Source organism: Rhinopithecus bieti, unplaced genomic scaffold (assembly GCF_001698545.2).
Source record: "Rhinopithecus bieti isolate Rb0 unplaced genomic scaffold, ASM169854v2 scaffold_4758, whole genome shotgun sequence".
In the NCBI taxonomy this organism is placed as follows: domain Eukaryota; kingdom Metazoa; phylum Chordata; class Mammalia; order Primates; family Cercopithecidae; genus Rhinopithecus; species Rhinopithecus bieti.
Genome location: NW_016804504.1, coordinates 907,520 through 923,283, shown reverse-complemented (window position 1 = coordinate 923,283; position 15,764 = coordinate 907,520). Strand labels below are relative to the sequence as shown.

Sequence of the window (15,764 nt, the reverse complement as noted above, 5' to 3'; positions counted from 1 at the left end):
TGCAGTTCTAGCAAAGAGGAAAGTTGTGGGGTTAAACTTTATATTTTCTTTCTTACAGAGGCTTTTAAAAAGGTATTTTTATGTTCTTTTTAACAAATATTGTGTACAACCTTTAAAACATCAATATTTGGATCAAAACAAGACCCAGCTTGTTTTCTGCTTGCTGTAAATTAAGCAAACATGCTATAATAAAAACAAAATGAAGGAAAAAAAAATGTTCTTGATGGCATTTTAGGTACCATTTATAATAGCACCAAAACTATGAAATATTTAGATAAAATATAACAGAATATATAAAATATGTATATGCTAAAACTAGAAAACATTAGTAAGAGAAGTCAAAACCTAAATTAAAAAAAAAAAAAAAACTTATGCCCCTGAATTGGAAGACTCAATATTGTGAAGACGTCAATTCCCCTTACTGATCTACCGATTCAACACAACCCAAATCAGTCTTAGCAACTTTTCTTTTTAGAAACTGACAAGCACATCCTAACATTTATATGGAAATACAAAGGAATTAGAATAGCCCAAACAATTTGGAAAAAAGAACAAATTTGAGAAATTCACACTCTCTGATTTACTATAAAGTTACCATAATCAAGACAGTGTAGTACTAGCAAAAAGATAGTCACGTGAATTAATGAAACAGAATGAACCTTCAGTAATAAACCAACACAGATGTAATAATTTTCACTAAAGGTGAAGTGCTTTAGATACTTAATGTGCACAGACAGCTAACTCAGTGAGACAGGGCAGTCTTTTTAACAAACGATGGTGAAACAATTGAATATCCATATGTAAAAAAAAAGTGAGCCGGCCAGGCACGGTGGCTCATGCCTGTTTCCCCAGCACTTTGGGAGGCTGAGGCAGGTGAATCACCTGAGGTCAGGAGTTCAAGGCCAGCCTGACCAATATGGTGAAACCCTGCCTCTACTAAAAATTCAAAAAATTAGCCAGGCATGGTGGTGGGCATCTGTAATCCCAGCTTCTCGGGAGACTGAGACAGGAGAATCGCTTGAACCCAATGAGCTGAGATCATGCCACTGCACTCCAGCCTGGGCAACAGGCCTAAATGTAAAACCTGTAACTATACAATATTTAGAAGTGTAAGAAAATCTCTGCAGCCTTTGATAAGACACATGAAAAAGAAATCAAAAGATAAAAATAATAAACTGGACTTCATCAAAATTAAAACTTCTCCTCACCAAAAGATAGCGTTAACTACCAAGGATGTGGTGTACCAACAACAAATCTTACACATTGCTGGTAGAGATGCAAAATTCCACCATACATTGCTGGTGGAAATACAGCCACCTTGGAAATGAGTTTGACTGTTTCTCATAAGCATACATTTATCATCTTATCTAACAACCCCACTCCTAGGTATTTACACATACAAAACCTACACATAAATGTTTTCAAGGCCTCTTTTTTTTTTTTTTTTTTTGAGACAGAGTCTCACTCTGTCTCCCAGGCTAGAGTGCAGTGACATGGTATCAACTCACTGGGTTCGAGCGATTATCTCTCCTGCCTCAGCCTCCCAAGTAGCTGGGATTACAGGCGTGTACCACCATGCCCAGCTAATTTTCATATTTTTAGTAGAGATGGGGTTTCGCCATGTTGGCCAGGCTGGTCTTGAATTCCTGACATCAAATAATTCAACCGTCTCAGTCGCCTAAAGTGCTGGGATTACCCAGCGCCTGGCCCTTTCAGGTGCTTTATTCACAAACACCAAAAACTGGAAACAACCCAAATGTCAAACTGGTAAGTAAATGTGGTATAACCATACAATGGAATGTACTCATATACGCAACAACATGGATGAATCTCAAATGTATTGTGCTAAAAATACATGCTGCATGATTGTGTCTAACATTCTAGAAACCGTAAACCTATCCCAAAAGAAAACAGATCAGTGAGTGACCGCCAGGAACTGGAGGCTGAAGGAAGGTATTGACTACAAAGGCATGTGAGGAAACTCTGAGGTAATGAAAACGTTCTCTATCTCAGGTAGGGTTGTATAATTTCAGTTTGTCAAAATTCATATGGTACATCTAAAAACTACCTTTTAAAAGATGAATTTTATTGTATATATATCATGTCTCTTTAAATTTGAGTTATTTTAAAGCCAGTTAGTTTGAGACCAGCCTGGCCAACATGCTGAAACCCCGTGTCTACCAAAATACAAAATTAGCTGGACATGGTGGTGTGGGCCTCTACTCCCAGCTACTTGAGAAGTTGAGGCAGGAGAATCTCTTGAACCTGGGAGGTGAGGGTTGCAGTGAGCCAAGATCGCGCTACTGCACTCCAGCCTGGGTGACAAAGTGAGACTCTATCTCAAAAATATGTAAAAAATAATAATAAAGTCAATTAGTATAAGATTTGTCCTAGGCCTAAGCCACACATTGAAATTGGTTTTTTTGTTTGTTTGTTTGTTTGTTTGTTTGAGATGGAGTCTCGCTCTGTTGCCCAGGCTGGAGTGCAGTGGCACAATCTTAGCTCACCACAACCTCTGCCTCCCAGGTTCAAGCGATTCTCTTGCCCTAGCTCCCGAGCAGCTGGGATTACAGGTGCCTGCCACCACACTCTGCTAATTTTTGTATTTTTAGTAGAAATGAGGTTTCACCACATTGACCAGGCTGGTCTCAAACTCCTAACCTCAAGTGATCTGCCCACCTTGGCCTCCCAAAGTGCTGGGATTATAGGCAGGAGCCACCATGCCCAGCCTGGCTTTTCATTTTAATAGCAACAAGTACTGAAAACCTTAAACCATAAGATCTTTTGTTGAAAAATGAATCAGAGCTTGTGTGTTACTTTGCCAGATGAGCATAAGCTTATAAAGGAATACTGAAGATTTCAGGACTCTTCTAGTTGAATTTATGTAGCCTCATACCATTTTCCTTCAATCAGTGAGGCCCTCTTTACTCTGGGAGAGGATTAAAATTACAAATCTAAATTTAATTTCAATAACAGCAAAAGAGTTATCATTCTCAACTTTTTTCTTCAGAAGCACTTCCACCAGGTATTGAAAAATTCACAATTATCTGACTCCAGTCTCTTCTGAAGTGGTAATTTGACCAAAATAGCCAGGAGTTGTGCAGCAACATCCATAATTGATACCGCAGGACCATGAAAAGATTTAAGTGCTTCATATAGCCAAACATCCACCACATAGATCATCAATGAACTCCTCTAGGTCAAATTGTTATGAGGGGGCTTTTGCTCCCTCTCAGAAATAGTAAATGTCTCCCCAAGGATCAAGCAAGGGTCCTTTCAAGCATTGTACTTTCAAAAGCCAGAAAAATTCTGCATGAAGAATTTAATATTCTGCCTACATTGTTTGATAAATGTCTTGGGAAATACAATAATTCCAAACTGTTGCTCTAATATATTTGAGTTTTATGTCAGCCGATGAGACTTCTTTTAGAATTATTGGCGTGTCTTAGCACTAATGCATGCCATGTGCTGAAACAGACAGCGACACTTTCTTTACTAAAGCAGCAAAACTATGTTTGCCAAGCATCTTGGGAGCTCCAATGGTGTAGAGTACCAAATTTTACTAGCCAGGCTTTTCATTATTAGAAAGATGTCAGTTTCCTATTTAAAAAAAAAAAGAACTCACAACATAAAAATTCTTTGATGGTATCAACGTACAAATAATGATGAAAATCAGATGTTGGCAGCCCTAAGAAACACTGGTATTTTTAGCCTGTTGAATGTTAAAGGAAAGTTGCTGCTGATACTTCTATGAATTCCAGCCAAACCTGAAAGAAATGTCAACAATTCTAATGTAGATGATGTCATCTGACAGAGGAAATGCTTCCGTTTTTTTTTTTCTCTGCTCTAAAACAAACCAGCTCAATAATGTCCAATATTCTCAGCTTAACCATGGTGTCTTTGATTGTATGTGGCTTTCATGACTGGGTAGTATAATAAGCGAGTAAATAGGATGCTTCATGATAAAGCTTTGTTTGCCAAATCCAGCTTCCAGTCTTTGCCATTTAAGCTTCCCTCCAATGAAAGAACCATATTTTTCCAATGGCTAGTAAAAATTTGCAGAACTTTATACCCATATGTGGGGATAAATATAAAACAAGATAAGCCTAAACTACAATACACATTCTTTTCACATTTTCAGCCTGAATTATGTCAAATTCAGTGGCCTATAATTGTAATGGCAGGGCATATTTTCTTTTATTCTTAACAGGAATTTAATCTATTACAATATAGTAACAATGATAATTATATATTACCTGACCATGTACAGTAGCATCCCATGCTACTTCACTCTTATTTGGAATGAAATATATCTTAATATATTTTGACAGATATAAAAATTATTTTGTTAAATTGGCTTTCTTCTTATAATGAAGAAAAAGTCACATATCTGGTTTAAATATCTCTGACTTTGATATATTAATTTCATAATGGCATACAGAGACTCAAAAAGTATTTACTCAATTTAAATGAATTATAAAGTCAAATAATTATTGATAGGACATTTTATCTTTTAGAGGAATATGTGCGGACTTAGAAGAAAAATGAAAACTCTCACTTAGGAGTTATATATTCTCTTATCCTCTCACTCCATTTTTCACTCATACATTGATTTTGAGCTACATCAGTGGTTCTTAGCCTTGACTATATATTACAATCACTTCAGAAGCTCTTAAATATTGATGACTGAACCCCATTCCAGATCAATTAGATTTAAATCTCTTGGGGTAGACCTGCACTTTCTTTTAATGGCCCAGTGATTTTATCATTCAGCCAGGATTGAGAACCACTGAGCCAAATAAACTAATTCTAGATCCCATCCTTAAAAGCTTATACTCTAGTACACACAAGTGTGTATATATTCTTAGATTACTGCACATACAAAGATAAATGTACCTGTCAATGCAAAGAAAACATATCAATATATCTTTGAACTATATTATGATAGACATGCTTCAGGCGACAAAACAGAAGAGCCACATCCAATTTAATAATGAAGGAAAAATTAGGTGGAGAAGTACTGAAGATTTCTGAAGGAAGTAATGAATAAGCAGGAATTAACCAGAGGAAAGGATGGTGGGAAGAAACTCCAGGCATCAAATAGAGGGGATGGCAAAAGCAAAAAGAAAAGTAGGAAACAACAAGGTTAAAAACCAAGAATCACTCACAGTTACCAGTTCCCAATAAAGAATATTCATGTGAGGAAGGAAGAGTAAATAGGAAACTTTGGCAGAGAAAGAACGTGTAATATGCTTTGTGTATGTATATTAAGGTGCCTGAAGTTTATTTATTATAGGTGAAGGGCAGTCAGTGATGTGTTAAGCGGAGAAAGACACAATCAGGCTGCATTTGGGACAGATCTCTGGAAGCCACCAGGAAGAGAGTGCTAACATGCACTGAGCATTTACCACGGTGCCAGTGTGCTGCTGAGCACTTTACATTGATTGTCTTAACTAATCGTACCACAATTATATGGTAGATACTATTATCTTTATTTTACAAATGAGTAACTTATCTAAGTCATATAAGTATTAAGGAATAGAGAAGGGATTCAAAACAATTCTGATCCCTGAAGCCTAGGCCTTTGACCTCTAGGATGGATGGGTTGGCAGGAGTAGAGTAAGAGGTAGAAGAGACTACACACTGATAAATTAGCTAGATAAAATTATCCCACATGAGAAATAATTAGGGCAATGGCACTAGCAGTGGAGAAAAAGAAACAGATTCCAGGAATATTTACAAAATTTAAAAATTATCAAACTCACATAATTCAGCCTTAAAAAGGAATGAAACTGACGCATGCTACAATATGAACCTTGAAAACATTATGCTAAGTGAAATAAGACAGTCACAAAAGGGCAAACATTGTATGATTCCATCTTTAAAGTACCCAGAAGAGTCAAATTCAGACAAAGAAAATAGAACAGAAGTTACAAGGGGCAGAATCAAAAGTTATCAAGAATATATTTTGTGAAACAGAATGTTAAACCCACATAGATCCTTACTTCTTAAACCTATAGATCCATAAACTCTCCAGTAGTTTACAACATAGGAAAAGTAAATGAGTAGAGTTCATTATAACTTGCTTTAAGCTACTTATAAAAAGAAAAACTGCTTGTAAAGTCTTTGAAAATTAGTTCAGCATAAACTTACCAAACTGCTTACTATCTCAAAGATAACTTACAATAAATAAATCAGCATTTTATATATACTCTTATATGTTTAGATTTTTGTGTTTTAGATATAGACCTTTTTTAAAACTAACAAACAAGTTACATGAAAAGTTACCCAATATATTACAAGCTCATAGAGCATAATAGCGCTAATCTAAAGCTTACTATGGTGCCAGAAGCTTTAAATACTCAATATATATTATCTCTGATAATTCTCAAAATTACAAGGTTGGTATTAGGGCCAATTTAAAGACTAAAACTGAATTTCTGTGAGTAATGTTACACAGTTTGCTTGCAAGTAGTGAACCTAGAATTTGAACCTACTGTGGTTTCAAAGCTTATGTTCTCAACCACTACCCCAATCAATCCTTGATTAATATCCCTTAACTAATCTATTTCCCCATATCAGAAAAAGGACATGATGACATACAATACATAACAGTAGAATAAGTCCTTGACTCATCACACCAAACATCTGCAAAGTTCACACAGAATCCAGGCAAAAAGTACCTCCAAAAGTAGTAGTGATGAAAACAAACATTTTACATTTGTAGTTAGTTTTACCTCAAAACCAAATATTTCATAATTATTAGTTTAGCCTACATTTATTTACTAAATGTTATATATATTATATTAAAAAAATTTAAAAACTCAGTAAAACATTTTAATATGAACACTTACAGCAAAACTAACAACAGATTTGCTCAGAGATCTTGAACAGGTTTCATTAAATATCTGAAACATTATAAAACAGGTCAAATAGTTTCTGATCGTCATTTTCTTTGTTCATGGGCTTTCACTATGCCCTGTATCTTTTCCTAAGTAGCAAAATTTAAATATCTTGAAGATAAAATATTAAGGTGGTGCTTAACTATTCATTGCTACAGACTTGTACAGTGGCTCTGGATGATGGCTAAACCATTAGCTGGGGCAAAAACCTTTAAGTATTTTTCACATGTCCTAAATTGTATAAATAGAATTAGCCACAAGATGTATTTCATATTTGTAAAAAGAATGTAATTTTTTTAATTTTTATAATCCAAAATTCTCCAAGAATCTTTCTGCCATTACTATTAATTCCTTGAAAATTAATAATTCAGACCTATTTTGGTATCAAAAGTTAACTAGAAGCTAATTTTCATAGTTTAAATACCAAAAGAAATTAAGTGAAACTAGTACTTTAGTAGGCAGGGAGAAACAAAATTACTAGCAACATAATCCCTCATGTAGGGAAAAGTTTCCATGTAAGAATTCAGAAAAATTAGGTAGAGCAGGAAAAAAAATACTTTGTGGGCTTCTTTTGTATATTACATTTGATAACTAATTATCTCAAAACATTCCATAAACTACTGGTATGGATTTCTGGGTCTTTTAATTTTTATCTGCAGACAAAAAACAAGTTTCCCAATGTAAGAAACTGGTAAATAGATTACCTTTTAAAACAAATGCATTTTCTCTAAAGAAGTATTCTAATTCATCTATTGAAATGAAAATTTAGAAATGCTAAGCATGAATATTTTAAGAACTGATGGTTATATTAAAACAACAATAAAGAAACAATCTTCTTGCTTGTACCACATGTGTATGTATGTAACACTACTGATCTGTACATTTAAAAATGGTTAAGTTGGTAAATTTTAAGTTACGTGTATTTTATCACAATTAAAATTTTTTTAATCAATAGAAAAAAGAAATAATCTTCTAAAGGAAAAAACAAAAAAATATATATATAATTCTGATTAACATTATAGCTTGAAAATACTCAGGATATCCAATCACTGGCCACTGTCTGTCCCCTGATACCAAGAAGTTGGACACAGAACTATACCTTCTCTGATACAGGTATGTTGCTGGGTTCCTCTATATTTCTTGGTTGCTTTACAGATTCACATCCATACATCCCATTTTTAAGAATATGAAGCTGAGTATCAGTCACATGCTGGTGGAGAGCCCCGTGAGGGCTCGTGGAGAGGGACTCATCATGCAGATTTTGAGTCATGCTAGCTGAACCACTGAGCACTGACTCCACATTAGAATTTGTTTGAGAGACCTGTGGAGAAAATACAACACCTGGAAGACTGACATACTGAGAACTTTCCTGATGACATAACAAAGCTTCAGGCACAATTTTATGCTCATTTCCAGGAGATACAAGTATATCACTGGTGGCGTTTTCTAAGTGTTTCCTATCTACTGGCCCAGAAGGTAGAACTGTGGGTTGCTGTAGCACAGTTTCAATTCTCTGTGATTTTTCAGTAGTTGCTTGAAGACAGCATGGATTTAATTGTGGAACACTAGTTTGTATTACTGAAGGCTGGCCAAGCTGTTGAAATACTTGCTGAATTGGATGCTGAAGAATACCTGCTCTTCCAGAAGTCTGTGTCACCATAATTGGTACATTGACTTTATAAAGGTGACCTTAAAAAGGAGGAAACAAACTTGTAAGTATAATAGAATTAAAATTTCCTTTGACAACAATCACAAAAAAAATCTCATCCACAACAGGCTGGAAAAAAATATACTGGTATGTTAATGGCGGTTATCTCTAGGGGTTTTTCTTTTATTCTTCAGACATTTTTGGATTTTCTACAATCAATATACAAATTCTTATTTTTTAATTATGTATGTTTTGCTTTAATTCCAGACTTCTCCCACAATTGTTTATATGTCACACTCTGAGATATAAAAAGGCCACCAATATTTAATCCATGAACCTCTTCCACTGTTTGATAAATTAATGTTATCAACTAAAAACTGGATTTTAACAAACATAATCATGTAAAATATAACCTCATATATTTAAAATGCCATATAACAAGAAAATGCTATCCAAAAGAGAGTTTAATGATTTCAAAAGTAATCAAATTTCTTCTCCTTTCTTCCTTTAAAATAACACTATAAAAGAAAAAAAAAGGCTGGGCGCGGTGGCTCATGCCTGTAATCACAGCACTTTGGGAGGCCTAGGCGGCCGGATCACAAGGTCTGGAGATGGAGAACCTTCTGGCTAACATGGTGAAACCCCGTCTGTACTAAAAATACAAAAAATTAGACGGGCATGGTGGCGGGCACCTGTAGTTCCAACTACTCAGGAGGCTGAGGCAGGAGAATGGTGTGAACCCGGGAGGCAGAGCTTGCAGTGAGCCGAGATCAAGTCATTGCACTCTAGCCTGGGCGACAGAGCGAGACTCCGTCTCAAAAAAAAAGAAAAAAAAAGGACTTATTTTTGAGCACTGAGTTAGGTGCTTTACTTAAACTTTACAACAACCCAAAAAAGAGGTATGATCCTCTTCAAAATCAAGAGATGGTGCTCTGAAAAGCAGAGACTGGTTAACCTCAAAACTGTTGTTTGTTCTATCAGACCACGCAATCTCTAATAAGAAAGGGGGCAAAGGTTGATCAACCTAATCTTTAATCCGTAATTAGAGCTAGCAGGAATGCAGGTAAGTTATTTTATTTTGTATTTGTTAAAATTTAGATAACTGACTTGAATTAGAAAAAATACATACAAAGAACCCCTATACAATGTTGGGAAAGAGAACTGGGAATGAAATACAGGATAGGCCTAGTACAGCGTCTTTTGTGGTAGACTGTCTCCGTAACAATAAAAACCACCATTTATCATTACTTCTAAAATCTATTTTATTAAAAGTTCTTATAACTTCTGGTATATAGTCTATTAAAAAATCATGAAGCTTAATGTCCAAAAAATAGTACCTGCTAAAAACAAAAATATTCTTAGAATATACTCTCACCAGATACAGTCTGTAGTGTCACACCTGCTGGTACATGAATGGGATAACCAGGAAAAGTAAAGTTTGCACTGGAGTTTGAAGTACCCTAGATATAAGAAATTTATATTAGAAAGTTAGAAAAGGACTTTACTTGTATCTTTTTTTCCCTGATCTCATAGGGAGTCAAAAAATCTGATTCTGGACAATAGTTTGACAATACTTAACATTTAACATTAGGGCTGAGTTCTTTGAATAAAATAGTTTTTCGATATTGATCATCCCATTAAGGATCAAGAGGAATCCTATTCTACAGTTATTAGCAATGAAGTCAGTAAGTCCTAATGAACAGTATAAACATTGACTCAAAAAACTTGCCCAAGACATAGCTTTGCAGGGCCATTGATTCTCAGATCTGCAAACATTTGAAAGATTGATAACATACAGTGTTGTTGAGAATGTGATAAAAATTGGTTTTCTCAAACCACTGTTTGTATGAATGTATATTGGTACAATCCTTTTGGAGGGTAATTTTTGCAATATATATACCAAAATTGAAAATACATATGATCTTTGACCCAGGAATTCTACTTTTAGAAATTTATCTTGATTATCACACAAACACACAGAAATATATACAAGCATAACCAATGGAATACTATATTAGAAAAATGTTGGAAATAATTTAAATGTTCACCAACAAAAGTTTGTTAATTAAACTGTGTTACATCCACTAAGGCCAATGTGTACTAACTGAAATTGAAAGCAGTACGTCTATATTACTAAATTAGGAAACAGAAATTACAGTAAGTCAAAAGAGTCTTCATACTTTTTACCCTGAAAACTAATATAGCTTTCATGAAAGAAGTCTGGATGGATAAACATCAAACAGTTAAAATGTTTATTCTTGGAGTATAAGACTACAGAGCTCTTTCTTTTATTTATAAATGTTTTGCTTTTTTACTTTTAAGAGACAGGGTTTCATTCTGTGGCCCAGGCTGAAGAGCAGTGGTGCAGTCATAACTCACTGTAACCTCCAATTCCTAGGCTCAAGTGATCCTCCTGCCTCAGCCTCTCAAGTAGCCAGGACTACAGGCACACACCAACATGCTTGGCTAATTTTTTTAAAAAAATTTTGTACAGGCCGGGCACGGTGGCTCACGCCTGTAATCCCAGCACTTTGGGAGGCCAAGGCGGATGGATCACTTGAGGTCAGGAGTTTGAGACCACCCTGGCCAACATGGTGAAACCCCGTCTCAACTAAAATACAGAAAATTAGTTGGGCATAGTGGTGGGCGTCTGTAATCTCAGCTACTCAGGAGGCTGAAGCAGAAGAATCATCTGGGAGGCAGAGGTTGCAGTGAGCCAAGATCATGCCACCACACTCCAGCCTTGGATGACAGAGTGAGACTCTGTCTCAAAAGAAAAAAAAAAAAAAATGCAGCGATATGGTCTTGTTATGGTGCCCAGTACCTCAGTCTCCCAAAACACTGAGATTACAGGTGTGAGCCACTGTGCTCAGCCTATTTTTACTTTTTATTAATATAAGCTTATTATTTATTTAAACAGGAAAAAAATATTTCCTTGAATTCCAAAGGCAGAGGTATTTCTTCATTGGTCTCCTATCAAAAGCAGCACCATTCTTTCCAAAAATCCTATTAAGGTATGTGGTTTGGCTGTTCTTAGTGAAGAAATGGAAATAACTAGCCTACTAAGCATTTGCCCTAGAAAGGCAACCTATGGGCAGAAAGAAAATTAAAAACGGTTAGTATATACTCTCAGTACTATGGAAGAAAGATAAAAGTGAAAAGCTGCTATTCTTCTCTACCCAAAAAACTACTTGGTTTTCTATGTTAATGTGTACATTTATCTTCTGCCTCCAAGTACTAAGGGGAAAAATATAAACAAGCTATACTTCACAAGCATACAAAATGACAAAAATATTCCAGTTTAATTAAAGTAAAACTATGATGTTGCTCCATTCTGGAGGGGAAAAAAATCAGAAAAAAAAAAAAACTCAAAATTATCTATTTAGGATGTAACAAGCATATAACATTATACAGTGTATTAAAACCTCATACAACATAACTTCAGACATTTCCTAACCTTGTAGGTATAGTTTTGGAAGATGTTAACAACCTCTCTGAAAGACAGGAAAAGTTGGCAAGAAAATGTCAATTCTGAAACTTCTGAGTTTTATTACATCTATGGTATAGATGTTATTCTGTCGCCCCACTCTTTACCACACCTTTTGTTTCTTTTTTTTGTTTTTGTTTTTGTTTCTTTGAGACAGAATTTCGCTCTTGTCACCCAGGCTGGAGTGCAATGGCATGATCTCGGCTCACTGCAACCTCCGCCTCCCAGGTTCAAGCAATTCTCATGCCTCAGCCTCCTGAGTAGCTGGGATTATAGGTGCCCGCCACTAGGCCCGGCTAATTTTGTACTTTTAGTAGAGACAGGGTTTCGCCAGGTTGGCCAGGCTGGTCTCAAACTCCTGATCTCAGGTGATCCACCTGCCTCAGCCTCCCAACGTGTTGGGATTACAAGCGTGAGCCACCGCGCCCAGCCACATTTTTTCACTTTCAGCTGGAGGGTAAGAAATTACATCTACGTTCAGCATTTTGCCACCACTCACTAACAGTGGGGCATATCTTTTAAAATATATTTTAAGTAAGCTACATACCAGTTCTGCTGTGGTAAAACTTGGAAGAGTTCTACCAGCAGGAATAACTAATGATGCTGCATAGAAAACAAAATAAATATGCATTCATTAGAATTTACCAGTTTAATAAAATCACTAAATATAGCTTATTTTTTAAAAATATTTTCTATCACTAACAGGTTAAACCATGGTGAATTCTAAACTTCCTGATTCCAAGTGAAGTAAAAAGTAATCATATTTTTTGCAACAACTTCAGATAAAGACTTTACAAATAAACTCCTTTAAGTGCCGAAAGAAAATATCTCATTGTAATCAACCATATTGTACTTTGGAAATCCATAACAAAACACCTAGATTGTCCTTAGTAAGTCAAGGCAGCACTAAATCTCTTTTACAACCCTTCACTGGAGAGAAAAAGTAATATTTATTAAAGAGGCACATTTCCAAGAGTTTATAATATTGAGCATAAATTTGTAACACAACATAAACCCATTCTAAATTGTATAGGTTCAAAATAAATTCCAATTCATTATTTTATGAAAAGTTATTTATAGTACTTTGGGCAAGTAAGCAAGCACACCTGAATAGTTTTAGGAACAAAAGAATAAGAACATGTCTCCTCAAGTCTCTGCAGTAAAACAGGTACAACTGCTAAAAACAAATCCCCAGATTGACAACTCGACCTACATTAGAGCTACAATCCCATATATCTTTCCTTTATTATCTACCAGTTTTCTGTGCTAACCAGCCTTTCATTTATAATACATCTCAAAGACTGACCAGCTAGTTGTAAATGTAATCTATCATTTAAAAATAAGTGTAAAAAAAATAGTAACTACAGTAGAGGGATTTTAGTTGATCAATGTAATCATATACCTTAGATACTCAAGGTTCATTTTACCTAAACATGACTAAATATGGCTGTTAGAATGTCATTTTCCCTCATCTTTAATAAAAACACAAACTTTAGCATGTTTATGTGTTAATATAATATTTATTATGGCTTGTTTTTCACATATTGCATTAAGGAAAATTGCCCCAAAGATCTGTTCCTGACATTAGAATCGCTCCATCACATAAAACAACTCATAAACAAACAACTCATAAAAGCTAACATTTTTTTAAACTAACCATTCCTTCCACGTTAAGACAACAGAAGAAAGGCTACAGATTGATGGTTAATGAAGCACAGAATTGTTTTTATCCTCTGTTCATCTATGACTTTGCTTATTAACAGGCATTATCTTAGAAAAGCTAAATTAGAAAGAATTGAACTGGCAGGAACACAATGGTATTAGTCTTCATTAGCCGAAGTGAGCAAAGCTTAAGCTGCTACAGCTTAAGTAATAGCCTGAGAGGAAACAAAAATCTGTTAACACATTGTCTAAAGCAAATAAACGAATTCCTTGAGAAAAAACAGCAACAATCATCCTCTTTTAAATACTTGCAATAAATCCTGTAAGATAATTCTCTATATTTAAATAAATCAAACAGGACTATAAGAGAGTTTTTAAAGTTTCTTTATAGACATTGGAATAAAAGCATTGAACAGTTTTATAATGAAGTTTCATGCAGCTCCTACTTAATTTTGAAACTAAACTAACAAGTTATATAATTGAACATATAAAAATAACTTGTGATCAACTACACTGTACTTTGGAAATCCATAACAAAACACCTAGATTGTCCTTAGTAAGTCAAGGTAGCACTGAATCTCTCATATAAATCATATAAAAATAACAAGTTATTTTTACATGTTCACGTTATACCTTTAAATGTGAAACAAATTTTAATATTCAAGATGGTTTTAATAACTAAGTTTTAAATGAGTATGTATTTTTACTCAAACTAAAAGTGTCATAACTTTGATCTTCACGTACATGTTCTAGAAATACTACATTTTTTTAACTTTTAAGTTCACGGGTACATGTGAAGGTTTGTTCCACAGGTAAATTCATGTCACAGGGGTTTGTTGTACAGATTATTTCATTACCCAGGAATTAAGCCCAGTACCCAGTAGTTATCTTTTCTGCTCCTCTGCCCCCGCCCACCCTCCACCCTCAAGTAGACCCAGTGTCTATTGTTTCCTTGTGTTCATGAGTTATCATCATCTAGCTCCCACTTGTAAGTGAGAACATGCAGTATTTCGTTGTCTTTCCTGCATTAGTTTGTTGAAGATAATAGCCTCCAGCTTCATCCGTGTTCCCACAAAAGACATGATCTCATTCTTTTTTATGGCTGCATAGTATCCATGGTATATATGTACCACATTCCCTTTATCCAATCTGTCACTGATGAGCATTTAGGTTATTCCCTGTCTTTGCTATTGTGAAAAAATGCTGCAATGAACATTCGCATGCGTCTTTATGGTAGAATGCTTTATATTCCTCTGAGTATATACCCAGTAATGGGATTGCTGGGTCAAATAGCAGTTCTGCTTTTAGCTCTTTGAGGAATTGCCATACTGTTTTCCACAATGGCTGAACTAATTTACACTCCCACCAACAGTATATAAGTATTTCCTTTTCTCTGCAACCTCACCAGTATCTATTAGTTTTTTACTTTTTAACAATAGCCATTCAGACTGGTGTGAGATGGTATCTCCTTGTGTTTTTGATTTGCATTTCTCTAATGATCAGTAATATTGAGCTTTTTTCCATATGCTTGTTGGCTGCATGCATGTCTTCTTTTGAAAAGTATCTGTTCATGTCCTTTACCCACTTTTTAATGGGACTGTTTGTTTTTCTCTTGTAAATTTAAGTTCCTTATACATGCTGGATATTAGACTTTTATCAGATGCATAGTTTGCAAATATTTTCTCCCATTCTGTAGGCTGCTTCCTCTGTTGATAGTTTGTTTCACTGTGCAGAAACTCTTAAGTTTAATTAGATCTCACTTGTAAATTTTTGCTTTTCTTATGATTGCTTTTGGTGTCTTTGTCATGAAATCTTTGCCTGTTCCTACGTCCAAGATGGTATTGCCTAGGTTGTTTTCTAAGGTTTTTACAGTTTGGGGTTTTACATTTAAGTCTTTAATCCATCTTGAGTTGATTTTTGTATGTGGTATAAGAAAGGGGTCCAGCTTCAGTCTTCTGCATATGGCTAGCCAGTTATCCCAGCACCATTTATTGAATTGAGAGTCCTTTCCCCATTGCTTACTTTTGTTGACTTTGTCAAAGGTCAGATGGCTATAGATGCGCAG

General features: G+C 35.1%; 1 protein-coding gene across 2 annotated transcripts in view; it reads right to left on the bottom strand.

The window, feature by feature from the left end:
* The window catches only part of GTF2A1L (general transcription factor IIA subunit 1 like), a 65,841-nt gene that overhangs the window by 25,311 nt on the left and 24,766 nt on the right, over positions 1-15,764 (bottom strand). For both annotated transcript variants that reach the window (XM_017868846.1, XM_017868847.1), the window contains 3 exons: positions 12,585-12,640; positions 9,926-10,010; positions 8,002-8,591 (listed from right to left, as the gene is read on the bottom strand). In XM_017868846.1, coding sequence (XP_017724335.1) covers positions 8,002-8,591; positions 9,926-10,010; positions 12,585-12,640 — 731 coding nt within the window. The remainder of the gene's footprint in view (positions 1-8,001; positions 8,592-9,925; positions 10,011-12,584; positions 12,641-15,764) is intronic.